Source organism: Photinus pyralis, unplaced genomic scaffold (genome assembly GCF_008802855.1).
Source record: "Photinus pyralis isolate 1611_PpyrPB1 unplaced genomic scaffold, Ppyr1.3 Ppyr1.4_LG3a, whole genome shotgun sequence".
In the NCBI taxonomy this organism is placed as follows: Eukaryota; Metazoa; Arthropoda; class Insecta; order Coleoptera; family Lampyridae; genus Photinus; species Photinus pyralis.
Genome location: NW_022170509.1, coordinates 3,814,659 through 3,829,691, shown reverse-complemented (window position 1 = coordinate 3,829,691; position 15,033 = coordinate 3,814,659). Strand labels below are relative to the sequence as shown.

The 15,033-nt window shown below is 36.8% G+C and overlaps 1 protein-coding gene across 2 annotated transcripts; it reads left to right on the top strand.

Annotated features, from left to right (window-relative positions):
- The first annotated feature begins 1,103 nt into the window (after window positions 1-1,103).
- Window positions 1,104-13,596, top strand: LOC116166059 (ubiquitin carboxyl-terminal hydrolase 8-like). 2 transcript variants are annotated; one of them, XM_031480881.1, is made up of 10 exons: window positions 1,104-1,252; window positions 1,313-1,489; window positions 1,535-1,845; window positions 1,897-2,053; window positions 2,108-2,267; window positions 6,656-6,890; window positions 6,934-7,238; window positions 12,002-12,621; window positions 12,671-12,856; window positions 12,904-13,596. In XM_031480881.1, the coding sequence occupies exons 2-10, from the start codon at window positions 1,404-1,406 to the stop codon at window positions 13,001-13,003; spliced, it is 2,160 nt and encodes a 719-aa protein (XP_031336741.1). In that variant the 5' UTR covers window positions 1,104-1,252; window positions 1,313-1,403; the 3' UTR covers window positions 13,004-13,596. The 2 variants fall into 2 exon arrangements, with proteins under 2 accessions (XP_031336741.1, XP_031336743.1); XM_031480883.1 differs by lacking the exon at window positions 1,104-1,252 and having other exon boundaries at window positions 1,259-1,489.
- Window positions 13,597-15,033: the final 1,437 nt, after the last annotated feature.

Below are 15,033 nucleotides of genomic sequence, written 5' to 3'. Positions count from 1 at the left end.
ACGAGATCTTACTGATGGTGGAGTCGAAACTTCAAATCCGATTTGTTGCGGGTGATCAGAAGTGGGTGTCGACAAAGGGAATATGGTAACCCCCAAAGGATTTTACTGATGGTGGAGTCAAAACTTCAAACGCGAATTGCGAGTGCACGGTAAGTGAGAAAATGGTACCGACAAAGTGAACGTGGTAGCTTTCGGCAAGATCTTATTGATGGTACGTGGAGTCAATATTGGCTAATAAAACACTGATCTGCCACACAAAAATGCGCTGAAGTCCCTTCGATCTCACACGAGGACGAGGACTTTGATCATTTTTTACTTTTTTAGCATCTTTAGGTAATTCCACAGCGTCGTGCGTTTTTTACCATTTCCTGGCCAAAGTTTGCATTTATGGCTCAGCCGCCAGCGTTCTCCTTTAGCGTTTCGTGTTGCCAATTTTGCATATTAAAAATTGATTTCTGTTTACGCGCGGAACTTACGAAAAATTCACTGCGTAACTCTACCATAAGCGTTATCAGAATGTTTAGTGGCATCTTAAATTCAATGAAATGTCGTATGTAATGTTAATGTCATGAAAATTTGAATATTTAATGTTATAATGAAGTTATAAATATGTACCCTGGTGTATAGGCAACCCGGCATACTCGATCGTCTGAAAAACCGGCCATGATTTTTATATATAGAACATGACAAACGGTGCACGGAGTATCAGGAGAACATAGGTTTAAAGGAAATGATTTTTGTACGTTTCTCTTAAAATAGGTAATTCTAATGTTGAATGCGAATGGTTTCACAACATGGATTCTCTCATATTTTGAGAAGAACGACGGTGCCCTACCTTGCCTCTTACATGGTTCATCCATCCCTTTGTTCGGAGTCCTAGGGCTGCACTGAGGAGGATAAGTGCAGGTAGCCCAAAAAGAACTTCCATAACGACCGTCAGGGTGGTTCGTATGATACCCGTGCATGCTAGTTTTTGCACATGGTCCAAAAATGCAGGGGCCACCAGACAATTGCCCCGCATGGGTTTATTTATGGTAACGTACAGCCTGTGAGCATTGAATAAAAATTTTATTTAGTATGGACCCCCATAGCCTGCCATAGACAGAACTCAGAAAAGGACGTGTCTGTTTTTTGCCTGTATAAATGGCTCCAACCTGTTTGAAGTTTTCTGTTGAATGCGCCCATTTACACAGATCCACTTCCGTGCATAAGCGGTTCACTAAACACTTCCAGTGGAGTTGACAATTTTGGGGTAATCTTTTTAGTCTAACGCAAATTATAATAAATTTAACAAATAATAATTCTTTTCAAGCTCTAAAGTATCAACAGGATACCGTAAACGACATTTGTGTGTATAGAAAATCCAACAAGGCGCATATTGAAGTACGAAGTGTCCCTTTGCTATGGCCAAATTGCAATTGGCCTCCAGCTTGGAGGAGTTAAATAGATATGCTGAAAGTTCTTTTGTTGACTTGCGGAAGATTAAAAGGTATGAATAATTAGTCTTTCTATACCTTCTTTTATTTTCTTTCAGTCCCTTGGAAGTGGCCAAGAAACTACTTCTTACGTTAAAAACCTCCACAGATGACGACGAAAAAACTTATGTCCTATTATTCCGCTTCTTAAAAACCTACCGTTATTTACTAGAGACTGACGATAAAGATTACATTACTAAACTATTGGGAACAGATGCTACTAAGGCTACTTCGCAGCTAAATCTTTTAACTCAGCGATTAAATTCGCGTTATTCGGACATAAAGCGGAAGGAAGAAGAAGAAGAGACTTTAATAGCCATAATTGATTCGCAATCGGTGGAAGATATGAAGAGTACAGTTTTTAACAATGGTAAGCGATAATGTGCACTTGGTTAAAACTGAATCGTTTTCTTCCATTTAGAGCCATTCATATCCTGCATCGATTTATACGAAGTGCTGTCAAATTCTTCTCACAACATATTGGTCATTGACGTACGCAGCGAGGATCATTTTCAGGCATCTCACCTCAAGCCTTCGATTAACTGTATAAACATTCCAGAAGATGTCATTCACTACGGGTAATGCTGCGCAATTGTATCGAACGGTTATCCCTTATTTTGTTCCGATTTTAGACTGTCCGCCAATACGCTCGGTAGATACGTGCCACCTAAATTTAGGGACCATTGGGACAAACGCGACTCTTTCGACTGCATCGTTTTAATGGACTGGAAAACTTCATCCTACCAGTTTACCGGTTCGCGTTTGCACAAATTGAAAGTTATTCTATCTGAGGTATGTAACACTTTGTCATGACAAAAAGGAAAACCGGCGCATATGCGTCAATCTTACACCTGAAAATGTGTAAGCAATAGATTATTTCATTAGTAAGATTTAAATGAAACAGTCGCAGTGTTATTAAAAGATCTGTGTTGTAAGGTAAGGTTTCTACTTATCAGATATTTATAATCATAGCCGATTGTGTGAACTTGCGGTTCCAGGTTTTTCTTGGTCTTTGTAGATGTCCAAACCATCTTTCTTTATGCACTGGAAAAATCTCTCTAACTCTTTAAAATTGCCCAATATTTATAAAAACAAAAATTGACTGTCTCACGGACCGATATCAATCTAATGGGCAAAACTATGTATTAGTTTCGATTCATTTGCAATAATAAATTGTAAAATAAAGTAATTTTTTTTATTGTATTGTATGGGTGGCATTCCCTAGGTACAGACGTTTTCAGGTCGCATCAACAGCTGTCTGTGTGAGCTAACGCCAGTAGTCGGTAATAGAGTACCAAAGGCAATTAAAGTGAGTTGGGGCAAGTGCACCCCCTAATTTGAGAAGTTTGAGTTCACAATGCTTGTCCTCATTATGGGTACACCTATAGGATCTTTCTTACAATTATTCCAAGATGTACATTTTTTACTTCTAGAATAATTAATTTTTTATATTTAATGGAATGGGTGTACACTTTCCCCGTATCAAGGGAGTTCAAATAATAGCCCACTAAAAGCTATACTACTGCAGGGATCGTCTCGTCGCACTGATGTCGAACACAAGGAAGTAGGAAGATGCTTGGGAGGGTGGCACATAGGAACCTTTTATTGTTTCAAATAATACCCCTTAATATCACGTCGGTCCCTGAGACTGCAAGCGGGTACCAGAGGGTTGAAGAGCCACTAAAAATTTTTGATTGAATATTATAATATGTGGTTATATACAGGGTCCTGCAATAGTGCGTCGGTGTCCCATTTTTATGGTGTCAATTTTTTAAGTAGAACACCCTGTATATTTTTACATGTTTCAATGTTAATTTGTTAACCTCTACCTCTTATTATTTTTTTCTGAATAATTCCCCATAAGCAAGCCTCACTTTGATGATTCGCAGCCACCTTGATTTTGAAGTTAAGAAATACATTTGATCAATAATGATAATGAGAAAGAAAAGAAATGGTAAAATTTCCAAACTTCAAAGTGCCATAATTATTCTTTTTCAAATGGAACTACCACTATTTTATTTCCTGTGCTTAAATCCTGTAGTTTTTAGGCTATTCAATAGTTTTCACACCTACCCATTAATTAATTACATGTTTATACACCGGAGTAGGCTGCGATAATTAAAAAGTCACTAATTACACAATTTTCCAAGTTTTTTTTCCACCAATTTGTGTAGGACATATATACAGTTGATCGTGCCCCTCCCTTTTGTGAGATTTCTAAGGCTCGTAAACATATCCAACAATTTTTGCACATTTTTGGTATTTTTACAAAATTTCTGAAACATTTTCAAAATGCCCACACACATTCTGTTAATTACTCACACTGGTATGGCTGCAAATGTAATACAAACTGAATTTCATGCCATGTGTCTGCACTAGTTTTTCGTTGGCACATGGAACACTGTTTTCCTATAGAAATTCACATGTTAAGAAAAAAATTGACAACTTTCGTATTTGTTGATCAATATGGATGCAAATTTAATCCAATACAGCACACGAAACCAAAAAATATTTACGTTATTTTTTTTATATGGGGGTTTTATGGGGGTTTGTGTTGGTTGCTAAACTTCTGTCTATATTCATTACTATTATTAATAAAATTGTTTGGAAATAATTAAAGAAGCAATGCAAATTTTGGACTTTAAGTTTATTTGGAAAAAATGTTTATTTTGACCCCCTCTACCCCCTAATTTTTTTGTTAAAAAAAATTACTATTTGCGAGATTATTTCTGAAAAATAGCAGATAAAATAATGCTATGCTGAAGCATTCTTTTCTCTGATTTCACGCTACATTACACGTCTGTAACATAACTTTGATTGAATTATCATGCAGATTATTGTTTATCGTATCTTATAAAATAAACATTTTGATTGCATAGTTTGATTCTAAACAGCGATCATGTTTTTAAATAAACAAAAAATGTAATTAATCTATATTTAAAAATATCAGCTATGTCTTTGTTCTTTTTTTGATTTACTAAATTTGTAGTAATAAAAAAAAATTGACATGAATGTAGATAGAAAGATCTACAAACACGGGAGAAAAAAAATAGGCAAAATAATTAGTGATGGAATTTCACTTGGTGAAAATGAAAATGGTTGCATTAACGGTTAGGGTTGAGGGGGCTGAAACTCATGAATATTTTGTTTAGCTAGGGAAATGAAATTTTCAATCGAAGCATTTCTGAAACTTTGATTGGTTTCGTGATTCCCTCCAAATAGTTTCATGGCTCCTCCCCCATCAGTCCTGCCACATTATGGTGATCAAGCAAAGGATCGCCGGTTAGTCGCTCGCGTATCGTCAAGATGTTCTGTAATTGTAGATTGTACCTTGTGAGCTGCCTGTTACGTGTGATTTTTAAATTGGTCGATATTTTGAATTTTTTATACATTTGGTGGTGGTTAAGTGGGTCGAACGTAATATGTCAATATTGAAGAAGGAGGTTAGTAAATTTTGATTTATTAGCTCTCTTAACGCAACAAATTTCAAAAATAGTGGACTGTTGGCCAATTATTTATTTAGATCAACAGGGTACAAGATTCTTCACGACGATTTATTAGCATTTTAAAAATTGGCAAATCTGCGATTTCTAACGAAACACTCATCTACATACATAATATTTACATTCATGTCCTTCTGTCGCACACTTTAGCGTTGGGAATTGAAAATTTGGGTCTACGCATGCGCAATCCAAGTTTTTGACCTGCGCGTTTCAGTTGGGTTTACATTTATAACCAGCACAAATATTGGTTCCCTGATAAAGATGTATCTACGCATGCGCCATCTGACTGCTATTAACTTAACTTCCAATTTTTTGGTGGAATGGCACCGCCAGTTTTTATTCCATTTAAAATGGTAGACCACACAATTTTTTGAAAAATTCGAAAATATGACAAATTTCTATTAAGAACTCATTTTGGTGGTTTTCACGAATACAGTTCCTTTAATTGAGATCTTTCATGGGAGTACTGTAAAGGCCAAAAGCGTATTCCTTCTTTTTTCCGGGATCCTGTTAAAAAGGCTCTAGACTGTCTGAGTTCGGTTGTTTGTTACCACTGAGCCTGGAATTGACTGGTCACCCAGTCTTTAATCCTGGCCCTGACAACGGAGGGAGTGATTTGTAGGGTAGGCTCGGGCCCGATAAAGACCCCACCACTGCCTTCGCGAGCCAGCTCGTCCGCACGCTCCTTGCCCTCTATTCCGCAGTGCGTTGGCACCCAGATCAATCTTACCCTATTAGACTCACCTAATCTAGCTAGAGTAGTGGCTAAGTGCTGCCCGGTCGGGCTCTCCTGCGAATAGATAGATAGAGTTCGTCTGCAGGCTGCAATCAAGCGCCGTAGCCGATCGATATGTCTGTTGACAGGGCCTTCAGCGCCACCTGACTGTCAAGCATATGTATACAGCGCTATTTATTAAGAAGTAGACATAGGGATTTATGTGTATTGTTTTTTTCCTATGTCTACTTTTATATGACAAAATCCTGCTGAAGGGTGCTTAATTTTATGCAACCAATATAACATCTTAAAACAAATAAAGATCTTAATGCAAATGAATATTATTGCTTTGGCTTCCGTTTTTTTATTATCGTGCGTGTGCGACGTAATCAATAGAAGAAAAAGTTGATGTTGTCAATTGGTATAGCCGGCAATCGTTTAAGGAGCGTAAGAGATTTATTTTCTGCTAAGCCAAAGCAACAATATTCTAACTAATTAATATGACAGCCAGATGTTTATTTGTTTTAAAAAAATATTTTGGATGCGCCTTTCAAAACAGATTTTATACATAGGTCAAAACAATACACATAAATCCCTATGTCTACTTCTTAATAAATACCAATTCCCTCCATTTTACCTATCACTTGCAAACAGTTTAAAAGCATGACTCTTATTTTAAGGGTTGAAGTGGTGGCTTATCAATTCTTGAAACAGGTTGGGAGGAAGAACTCTCCCAGCTTCCTCAAAGTAAATTGTAGGTTGCAAAGGATATCTGAACAACCTTCTTAGTGAAGCAAGAAATTTGTAGATAACCTTGGTACAAATTAGAATTTTTTTGACACATGGACTTTCTGCAAAAGTCTATGTTGGTTATGCCTTTTTGTTATGATGTTTTAGTCTGATTTTTTTTTAAACGTAAATGTGATTTTGTGACAAGAAGGTAATTTGATTTTATCTTATAGTGGGACGTGAACCGTACCTATCACGAAAAACCCACCATTTTAAACAAAGGGTATTTAGAGTTTGTGGAGATGTATCCGACTATGTGTATTACGATGGACGATAGTCAAATGATGACAATGATGGACGACATCGTGGACCTGACTGAGATCAACTATCCGGAATCTAGTAGGCGAGAGGACTACACGTTGCCCTTCTCCTTGAGTGAAATTCCTTCGGGATCATCGGATATTGAAGGTAAATAATAATTTTTAGTCTGTCGCTAATTTATTCGACGCAGAGATAGAAGAGTTGGTGTCAATTTACGATATTGACAAGGACGTAGCCCTAGATACACCGATTGAAGACGTAGCGCTGCCTTTCGAAGAATTACCTGACTTGGAGAAGTCCAGTACCTCGCTCGAGGGTACGGTGAACGTTGAGGACTTGCTGGCCGCTGCGAGACAAGCGAAAAAACCTGTTCTTGGTGATACGAAAAGTACAGAATCTCTAGTTGATCCTGATGAGAAACCTGTTGTTGACCGTTCAACAAAACCATCTAGCTCGGATTTATCTCTTTCCCCACGTTGGCAATGTCGCGATTCTGTAAGAATTTTTCCAGTTTAAAATACTTTACCTGTCAGACCGAGGTGTGGTTAACTCTGAAAAAATGTTTACACTACGTTTCTTTGCTCTACCGATTGAACTTGGGCAAGATTTTGGTTCCTGTACATCAAAGTAATGGGTTTTGTTGCTTTCCTTACGAAATTGCTGTGCAACTGTCTTCTAATAGCGCATTTATATATTAAGTGGTCTCATGTAAGACTTGAAGTATTCAAATGGATCTTTTTTTATTCTATTTTTATGTGGGCTGCTCTACCAACCTAACCAACCACCTATACAATTACAATATCCATGCCCGAATCCGGATTTGAACCATAATTTGTGCCATAATATTTGAATAGCTGATGATTCGAATAATTTGACAATTTGGTCTTAGTTTTAGTTTTACTACCTCATATTTTTACTTCGCTCGGAGTTCTTTTATGAAAAATTTCAAAAAATAAAAATGACGGGACTATATTATGGCTTTTGACCAAAAACAAAAATTAATGTTAGCGTAACTTGGTTTTTTAAATTTTGACCCCATCGGTATTGTCGTGTCCAAACCTCCTACTTTCCCTGTGTGAGTACCGTAAATGTACACAGAGTTAACCACCGTTCGGGTTATGGTCAATCCATTTGAAATCACCCAACAGGAATATAATTTGTTACTCGGCATTTTTTGTTTTTCTGGCTTTTATTTCATAAGTTCCCTATCGGTAGGCGATCACAAAAATTGAAAAAATTTTATAAGGCATGGTTTTTTGCGGTAGCCATTTCCAAAATGGTGGTTTGGCGAATTTGACAGAAAAACGGGGTTTGCAGAAAGTTTGATTGCCACAGTATTTTTTATGATATCAAAATAATTCAAAAACGTGTATGTTCAGCATAAAATGATCTCAAACTTACTTTATTTTAATTTCTCTATCACGCAAGAAAGTCAATCAGAACTATTCTCAAATAAAATTTAAAAAATTAGGTTATACTTTAAGACCATACATTCTTAAAGGCCTGTTTAAGGCCGCTTGACATGGAGCAATACAACGCGCAAGAACTTGCAGAAAGAAATTGCAAGGTCAAATCCTTGCATGCAATAAGAATTGCATGGCATTTGACATGGTGCAATTCTATTTCAATTGCCACATGTCTGCCAACAGAAGAAAAATATGAATTTGTCAACAAAGTTGCTAACCTCAAATAAAAATGAAATTTTGACTGCTTGAAGAAACATGAAAATTACAAGAATAAATAAGATTAATAAAAACAAGTAATGAGTGCGTCTCTAAGCATCATAGTTGCCGCCGCTGTATTTTACTAGGTTGGTGACACAAAACCAACTAGATTTATCCCTAGAATTGCGCGATTCATGCAAGAAAAATAGCACCGGTCCTATAAAAATTGCATGCAAGTCTCTTGCAGCAATTGATCAGCTGGCTTTGAACTGCGCATGCCTTTCGCAATTTTTCTTGCAACTTGCATGCAATTGCAATTTTTATTGCTCCATGTCAAGCGGGCTTTAGAGTTTGCAAGTTTTATTGCGGGCAATAAAAATTGCGGCAATATTTATTGCAGCAATAAATTGCAACAAATAGCAAGTGTTTACAGTCTGCAATTTTCATTGCATAGTACCAACCCTATAACTTTAATTAAGTGTGTACAAAATATCTTTGATTTGTCATTTGCATTTAACTTGTTCTTCACTTATCTATTTATTGTGCATTTCAATCAAGATGAACAACAGAGATATCAATACATTCAACACACTTCAATCCTTGGTGCCATAGTAATTCTAGATGTTGGCATTAAAAATTCCCCTAAAATAGTCACCAGAATTGCAATTGCAATGCAATAAAAATCGCTCAGGAACTACTTCTGGCAACGCAATAAAAATTGCAACAGCTGATCGAAAAGTACACTTGCGCGCATGCGTGCAATAAATATTGCCGCAATTTTTATTGCCCGCAATAAAACTTGCAAGCTCTAAACAGGTCTTTAGGAAGAAGAAGAGACTCACTAATAAGATATTATCACTGTGTTGAGTACTTATAATACTACCTGCAGCAAAAGTCTTGAGAATGCACTCCTTTTTTTTCTATGGCTTTTCAAAAATAGCCAAAAGCATGTTAATGTCAATTTTCTTCGACGAATATCTGAAAAGGGACTGAAACAAGTGAAAATTTTACAGAATGTTCTATACACCAATGAGAATATCTCACCAAAAAATTATGACTCAACTAGACATTCAGGAAATTCAATAAAAACGCTAAAAACGAGAATTCCACGAAATGCATTGTGAAAATCGTCGAACAGCTGTTTAAAATAACTTTTCTAACATTTGAAGATTGGACTTTCGGGTCACAAAGTGTCCCCGTTCTACTAGTGAGTAATGTAATTTCTCATGGAGCTAGTTGAATGTGTCGCAAATAACAAAAAAATAACGATTTAAGTCGATATTATGATACTTAGAATAATGCTTTGTGATTGTAATGGAACTCTACTTAAATAGCATTTTCCCACCACCTGCAGCCACGCACAACCTACATCTTTTTGAAATCGAATTTGCAGGCTTCATAATCACAATATCGACTTCAATCGTTATTTTTTTGTTATTTGCGACATTTTCAATTTAACTACACGAGAAATTAGATCACTCACTAGTAGGACGGGGGACACTTAACCCGAAGGCCCACACAACACAACAAATTTCTTGGAATTCTCTCCATTTTCATTGTCCCACCAAGAATTGCAGTGGAATTTTTTTTTCGAATTTTCAAAAACCAATTTCATATTCGCGATGTTCATGTTCAAAAATCCCCAGATACCAAATTTCGTCGAAATCAGACATTTTTGTCGCACCCCGATTTAGGGGTGCGGCCTTTCGTGGTAGGAATTTTGAAAAAAAATTTACAGACACGGAAAGGGCATATCCGAAAATGAAGAAAAAAATTATAGAAGAAATGCAAATTTCACCACTTTTGTGGGGGTGGCTCCCAAACGAAACACCTTAGACCCTCGGTTTATTTGGAAAAAGTGCTTGTTTTGATTCCCACTACGACCCAATTTTTTTTACGTACTTATATGTAACACCCTGTATAGAATTTATTGAATTTCGTTACTCTGTAGTTGAGTCTCGTCATAATTTTTTTGTGAGACATTCTCATTAGTCTAAAGAACATTTTGTAAAATTTTCACTTGTTTTCATTCAGTCCTTTTTCAGATATTTGTCGAAGAAAATTGACATTAACATACTTTTGGCCATTTTTGAAAAGCCATAGAAAAAAAAGGAGTGCATTCTCAAGACTAAAACTTTTGCTGCAGATAGGGTTGCCATCCGTCCGGGTTTCCCCGGATTTGTCCTAGTTTAGGGGGCGTCAGGGGAGGGTCCGAGCGGGGCTTCATTGGTAGTCCGGGTTTTAGGACATCTAGTTTCTGTCAAATTTTAAGCCAACAAGATAAACTTTTAAGCGCCAATCAGCTTTGGTTACAATTTTTTAAAACATCGAATCTTCATTTATACTTGGAGTTATTGAATATTGCCTAGAGCTTTTTTTTGCATTCCTGCTCATAATGCCAACGTTGAAAGAATGTTTTCACTAGTGGCATAACAGTGGACCAAAGAAAGGAATTTATTGAATATTGAAACAGTCGCTAGTCAGTGATAAAAATAAATTAAACAAATATCGCAAACGATAGCATGTGCAATACCAAATTTTAAACCTGATGTTAGTTTTGCTTTTATTTAAAGTGTATATGCATGAAATTTCATTTAATTGGTTCCATAAATAATAAAGTTGGCACTGCGCATGCGCAAAACCAAATTTTGAACTGGCATTAAATTTTCTTTTATTCCAAGTGGCTATGTATCTAATTTAAATACCTTCATAAATAAGAAATTTTGCAATTCGGTCTGTAAATGGTCGAGATGCACAAAAGGCACTGTGAATACTGATCGATTAGGCTCAACTGTTGGAATTGTGTTTTGTATGGCTAAAGTTATGCGCATATTGAATTTCATGCAATTCGGTTCATAACTTACGGAGATGTCAAAAGGGCCTACATTATTTTTTGGTCTACATTGCCAATTCACGAACTACGATCTACAAATTTGATAAAGAATCCACCTGCAAAATTTCATCGTAATCGGTCCATTCGTTTATGAGTTATCGTGCTAACGGACAGACAGACACCACAAAATTATAAACTCGCTAGGAGCTCGTTTATAGTCCCTAAATCCGGGGTTTTCACGCTTCCTGTCCTAGTTGGCAGAGTTTTGAGATGGCAACCCTAGCTGCAGGTAGTTTTATAAGTACTCCACACAGAAATAATATATTATTAGTGAGTCTCTTCTCCTTCTTAAAAATGTGTGGCCTTAAAATGTAACGAGTCACTAGTTTGTTTTTTATTTTTTCTAACTGACTTTCTTGCATGATAGGGAAATTAAAATAATGTATGTTTTAAATCATTTCATGCTGAACACAGGGGTTTTTTAATTATTTTGATATCTTAAAAAATAATTTGGCAATTAAATTTTCGGCAAAGCCCATTTTTCCATCAATTTCGCCAAACTGCCATTTTAAAAATGGCTGCCAGAAAAAACTATGGCTTATAATATTTTTTCAAATAGTGGTGTCTGATTGCCTACCTATGGGGCACCCATGACGAAAACCAGGAAAATAAAAAATGTTCAGCAACTCTGCCTGGGCGATTTCAAGTGGATTGACCCGTTATCAGTTTTGCATTTAATGTGTAATTCTCTTATGTTACAGTACGTTGGCCTAACGGGACTGATCAATATAAATAATACGTGCTATATGAACACTGTGATTCAGTGCCTCAGGCACCTATACCCCATTATGGAATTTTGCTTTGACTCGAATTATATGGATAAAGTATGCAGACCGGTACCAAAGATAGTGGTACAGTTTGTTGACCTTGTTAGAACTTTATGGGAATACAAAACGAAAGCGCATCGACCAGTATCATTTTACAACCAATTTATACAATCTTTTAGCATGTATGGAAGTGGGCAACACGAAGATGCGACTGAATTTTTTATTCATCTTTTCTCTTCGCTCAACGAAGATTGTACACAACCGGAACAAAAAGAAGCTCACCAATACGACAACCCGTCATGTTTTATCGAAATGTTTTACTACAAGTTAGACGTGGTCTATGGTTGTAGAAACTGTACGGGAAAAATAAAATCAAAAACTGAATACGAAAACATATTGTACCTAACTGCACCGAACAAGGCCTTTGATTTGTCTGCCACCATCAAATTTTACCTGTGTCAGGAGAGATTTCAGTGCAAGCACTGTGAGAAGAGTTATTGTTACGAGAAAAACTTTCTAATCTTGCCTAAAATTATGACAATAGCGTTGAAGCGGTAAGCCATGCCTGTAAAAATGTACACTTTTACTTTATAGTATTTGTAGACACGTTCAAACTGGAGTGGTACGAGGTCATGTTCCAGTGTTTAGTAAGAATGAAGCACCTTGTAAATTTGCTTATAAAATAGAATTGGACGACCAAATTTATGCGTTAAAAGCCATCATTTTGCACTCGGGAACAGTGAATGCGGGACATTATACTGCAGTATGCAGAAACCACTACGACGAAAAGTACTAACTGTTGTTGCAATTAACATCTACTAATTCTATTTTTTCAGGTGGTATTTATTCAATGACGAATCTGTATCGCTCGCCAACATGCGCAGTTCAGAAATCGCCAAATCGGCGTACGCCTTTTTCTATTGCATGGAGGAGTGACGTTATCATGCCTCCTAATTACAGTTTATTTTCCGAGTATTGGGAAGATAAGCATTTTTGTTGTTTTCTGAAACGTGTATTGCATCAATACTAACATTTTATGTACCTGATTCATCACTTTAGGTATATTGATGGTAGAATTGCCTAAAATTGTGCTGTGAGACAAAATTTGGTCATTGTTATACCACATCAAGTCTTTTTCCCATGCTTTGCACCATTGGAGTAATTTTTGAGTTTTTTCTACATTAGAGATGTTTCCATTTACTGATACTAAAAAAGTGTCACTATCATAGATCAAAATTTTTTTAATACTCAAATTTTACGGGAAGAAGCTGTTTTGCATATTTTTGTTGCCTTTCAGCATTAAGATAGTTTGCGTGCTTTTCTCGGTGCCCAAATTTTGACGCACTGTAATAATGTGCATAAGCAAATTGTGATCTACAAGTTGTTTCCTACATCAGAAGTAGTTGGAAAATGTATTTTTTTAAAATTGACTGATTACATGTATAAGAGTACGTAAGGGATATTCTGGCCAAGAAGTTTGTAATATTGTACGCATTGTGATATTAAATTAAAAAATCTCATTAATTTAACTTAAATGAAATTAAATTTATCGTAGTGTTTCCTGTTTTCCTGACTTTGTTAATGTAATAAATTTATTTGTAAATGTAGGTGTTGTTATAATTACGTTATGTATTATAGATATTAACTAATATTACATGAGCAAAAATCTGTTGGTCCAAATACTATTTCCGATTTCTGTTTAAATTTAATAAATATTTAACATTTAATTTTTTTAATTCTATTTCAGTATCTTATAGGTTCCAGCATAGCGGTTTAAGATTCGCACTCTAACCTTACAGGTTGTGAGTTCAAATCCCACATCTTTCCAATTAGTGGTACAGAACGTCTTCTAGCTACCATGCTTCAGAGGGCATGTAAGAAATCCGGTCACATTCTACGATTTTAATATTGCTCTCTGTGTGTTTACTTTTGTGTTATGTACCACTAAAGTTCTTTTGGGTGAATTTATCCATTCATTGGCCATTTCACAGATAAATTATCTGTTCAAGTAGAATCAGCCAGAAAAGAAATTCTTCTCTGGCTCCAAATGTTCCAATACTTTTTGTATTAGGAGAGTAGAATGTGAAGTAGGTACACATTTTCGATTACTTAGTAATTGAAGATCGAACTATCATTGTTTAACTTGCGCCATCTCATCGTGCAATGTTGGTTGATGAAAGGCCTTCCTTCTTTTGGATTGGGCCATTTCATGCCTACACAGTTTGATCCTTTGGATCTATTGTGTGTGCTCCAGTGTATCTCTGAGAGAGGCAGTTAAAAAATCTGAGAATCCTCTCCGGCTGCAACTCCGTCATCTGCAGAAGTGCTATAGCACCCAAGTCTTGTGGTCTTCTGTCCGGAGACAGCCCCACACCAGCATAGGATGTGTTCTGCTGTTTCTTACTCCTCGAAGCAGAGGCGACGTGTACCCTCAGGTACCGCGATTTTGTTGAGATAGTATCTCAGGGGGGCAGTGCTAATGAGATGGTTGTAGTCTCTTGGAAATTGATAGTTTCCTGGATTGTCATATACCTCTCCACAGAACCTGCACGTGGGCTTCTCCACAAGTCCAATGTTATACAGGTGATAGTTGACAATCCAGTGTCGCTTGAGGACATCTGGCTTCTATCATTACTTATTCAATGCTTCTATTCAGTTTGAGAAGCTTAGAAAAGACCCAGACTTGCCAAGAGGCCCTGGACTGCCTGAGTCCGGTTGCTTGTTGCCACTGAGCCTGGAATTGATTGGTCACTCAATTTTTAATCCTGGCCCTGACAACGGAGGAAGCAGTTCCTTGGGTATGCTCGGGCCTGACAAAGTACCTCACTACTGATGCCTTCGTGATCCAGCTCGTACGCCCTTTCGTTGCCCCCTATTCCCTAGTTTATATTGAGCTCGTCTGCCGCAATCAAGCGCCGTAGCCAGTCAGAACTTGTCTGTCTGCCTTCAGCGCCGCGAGACTCAAC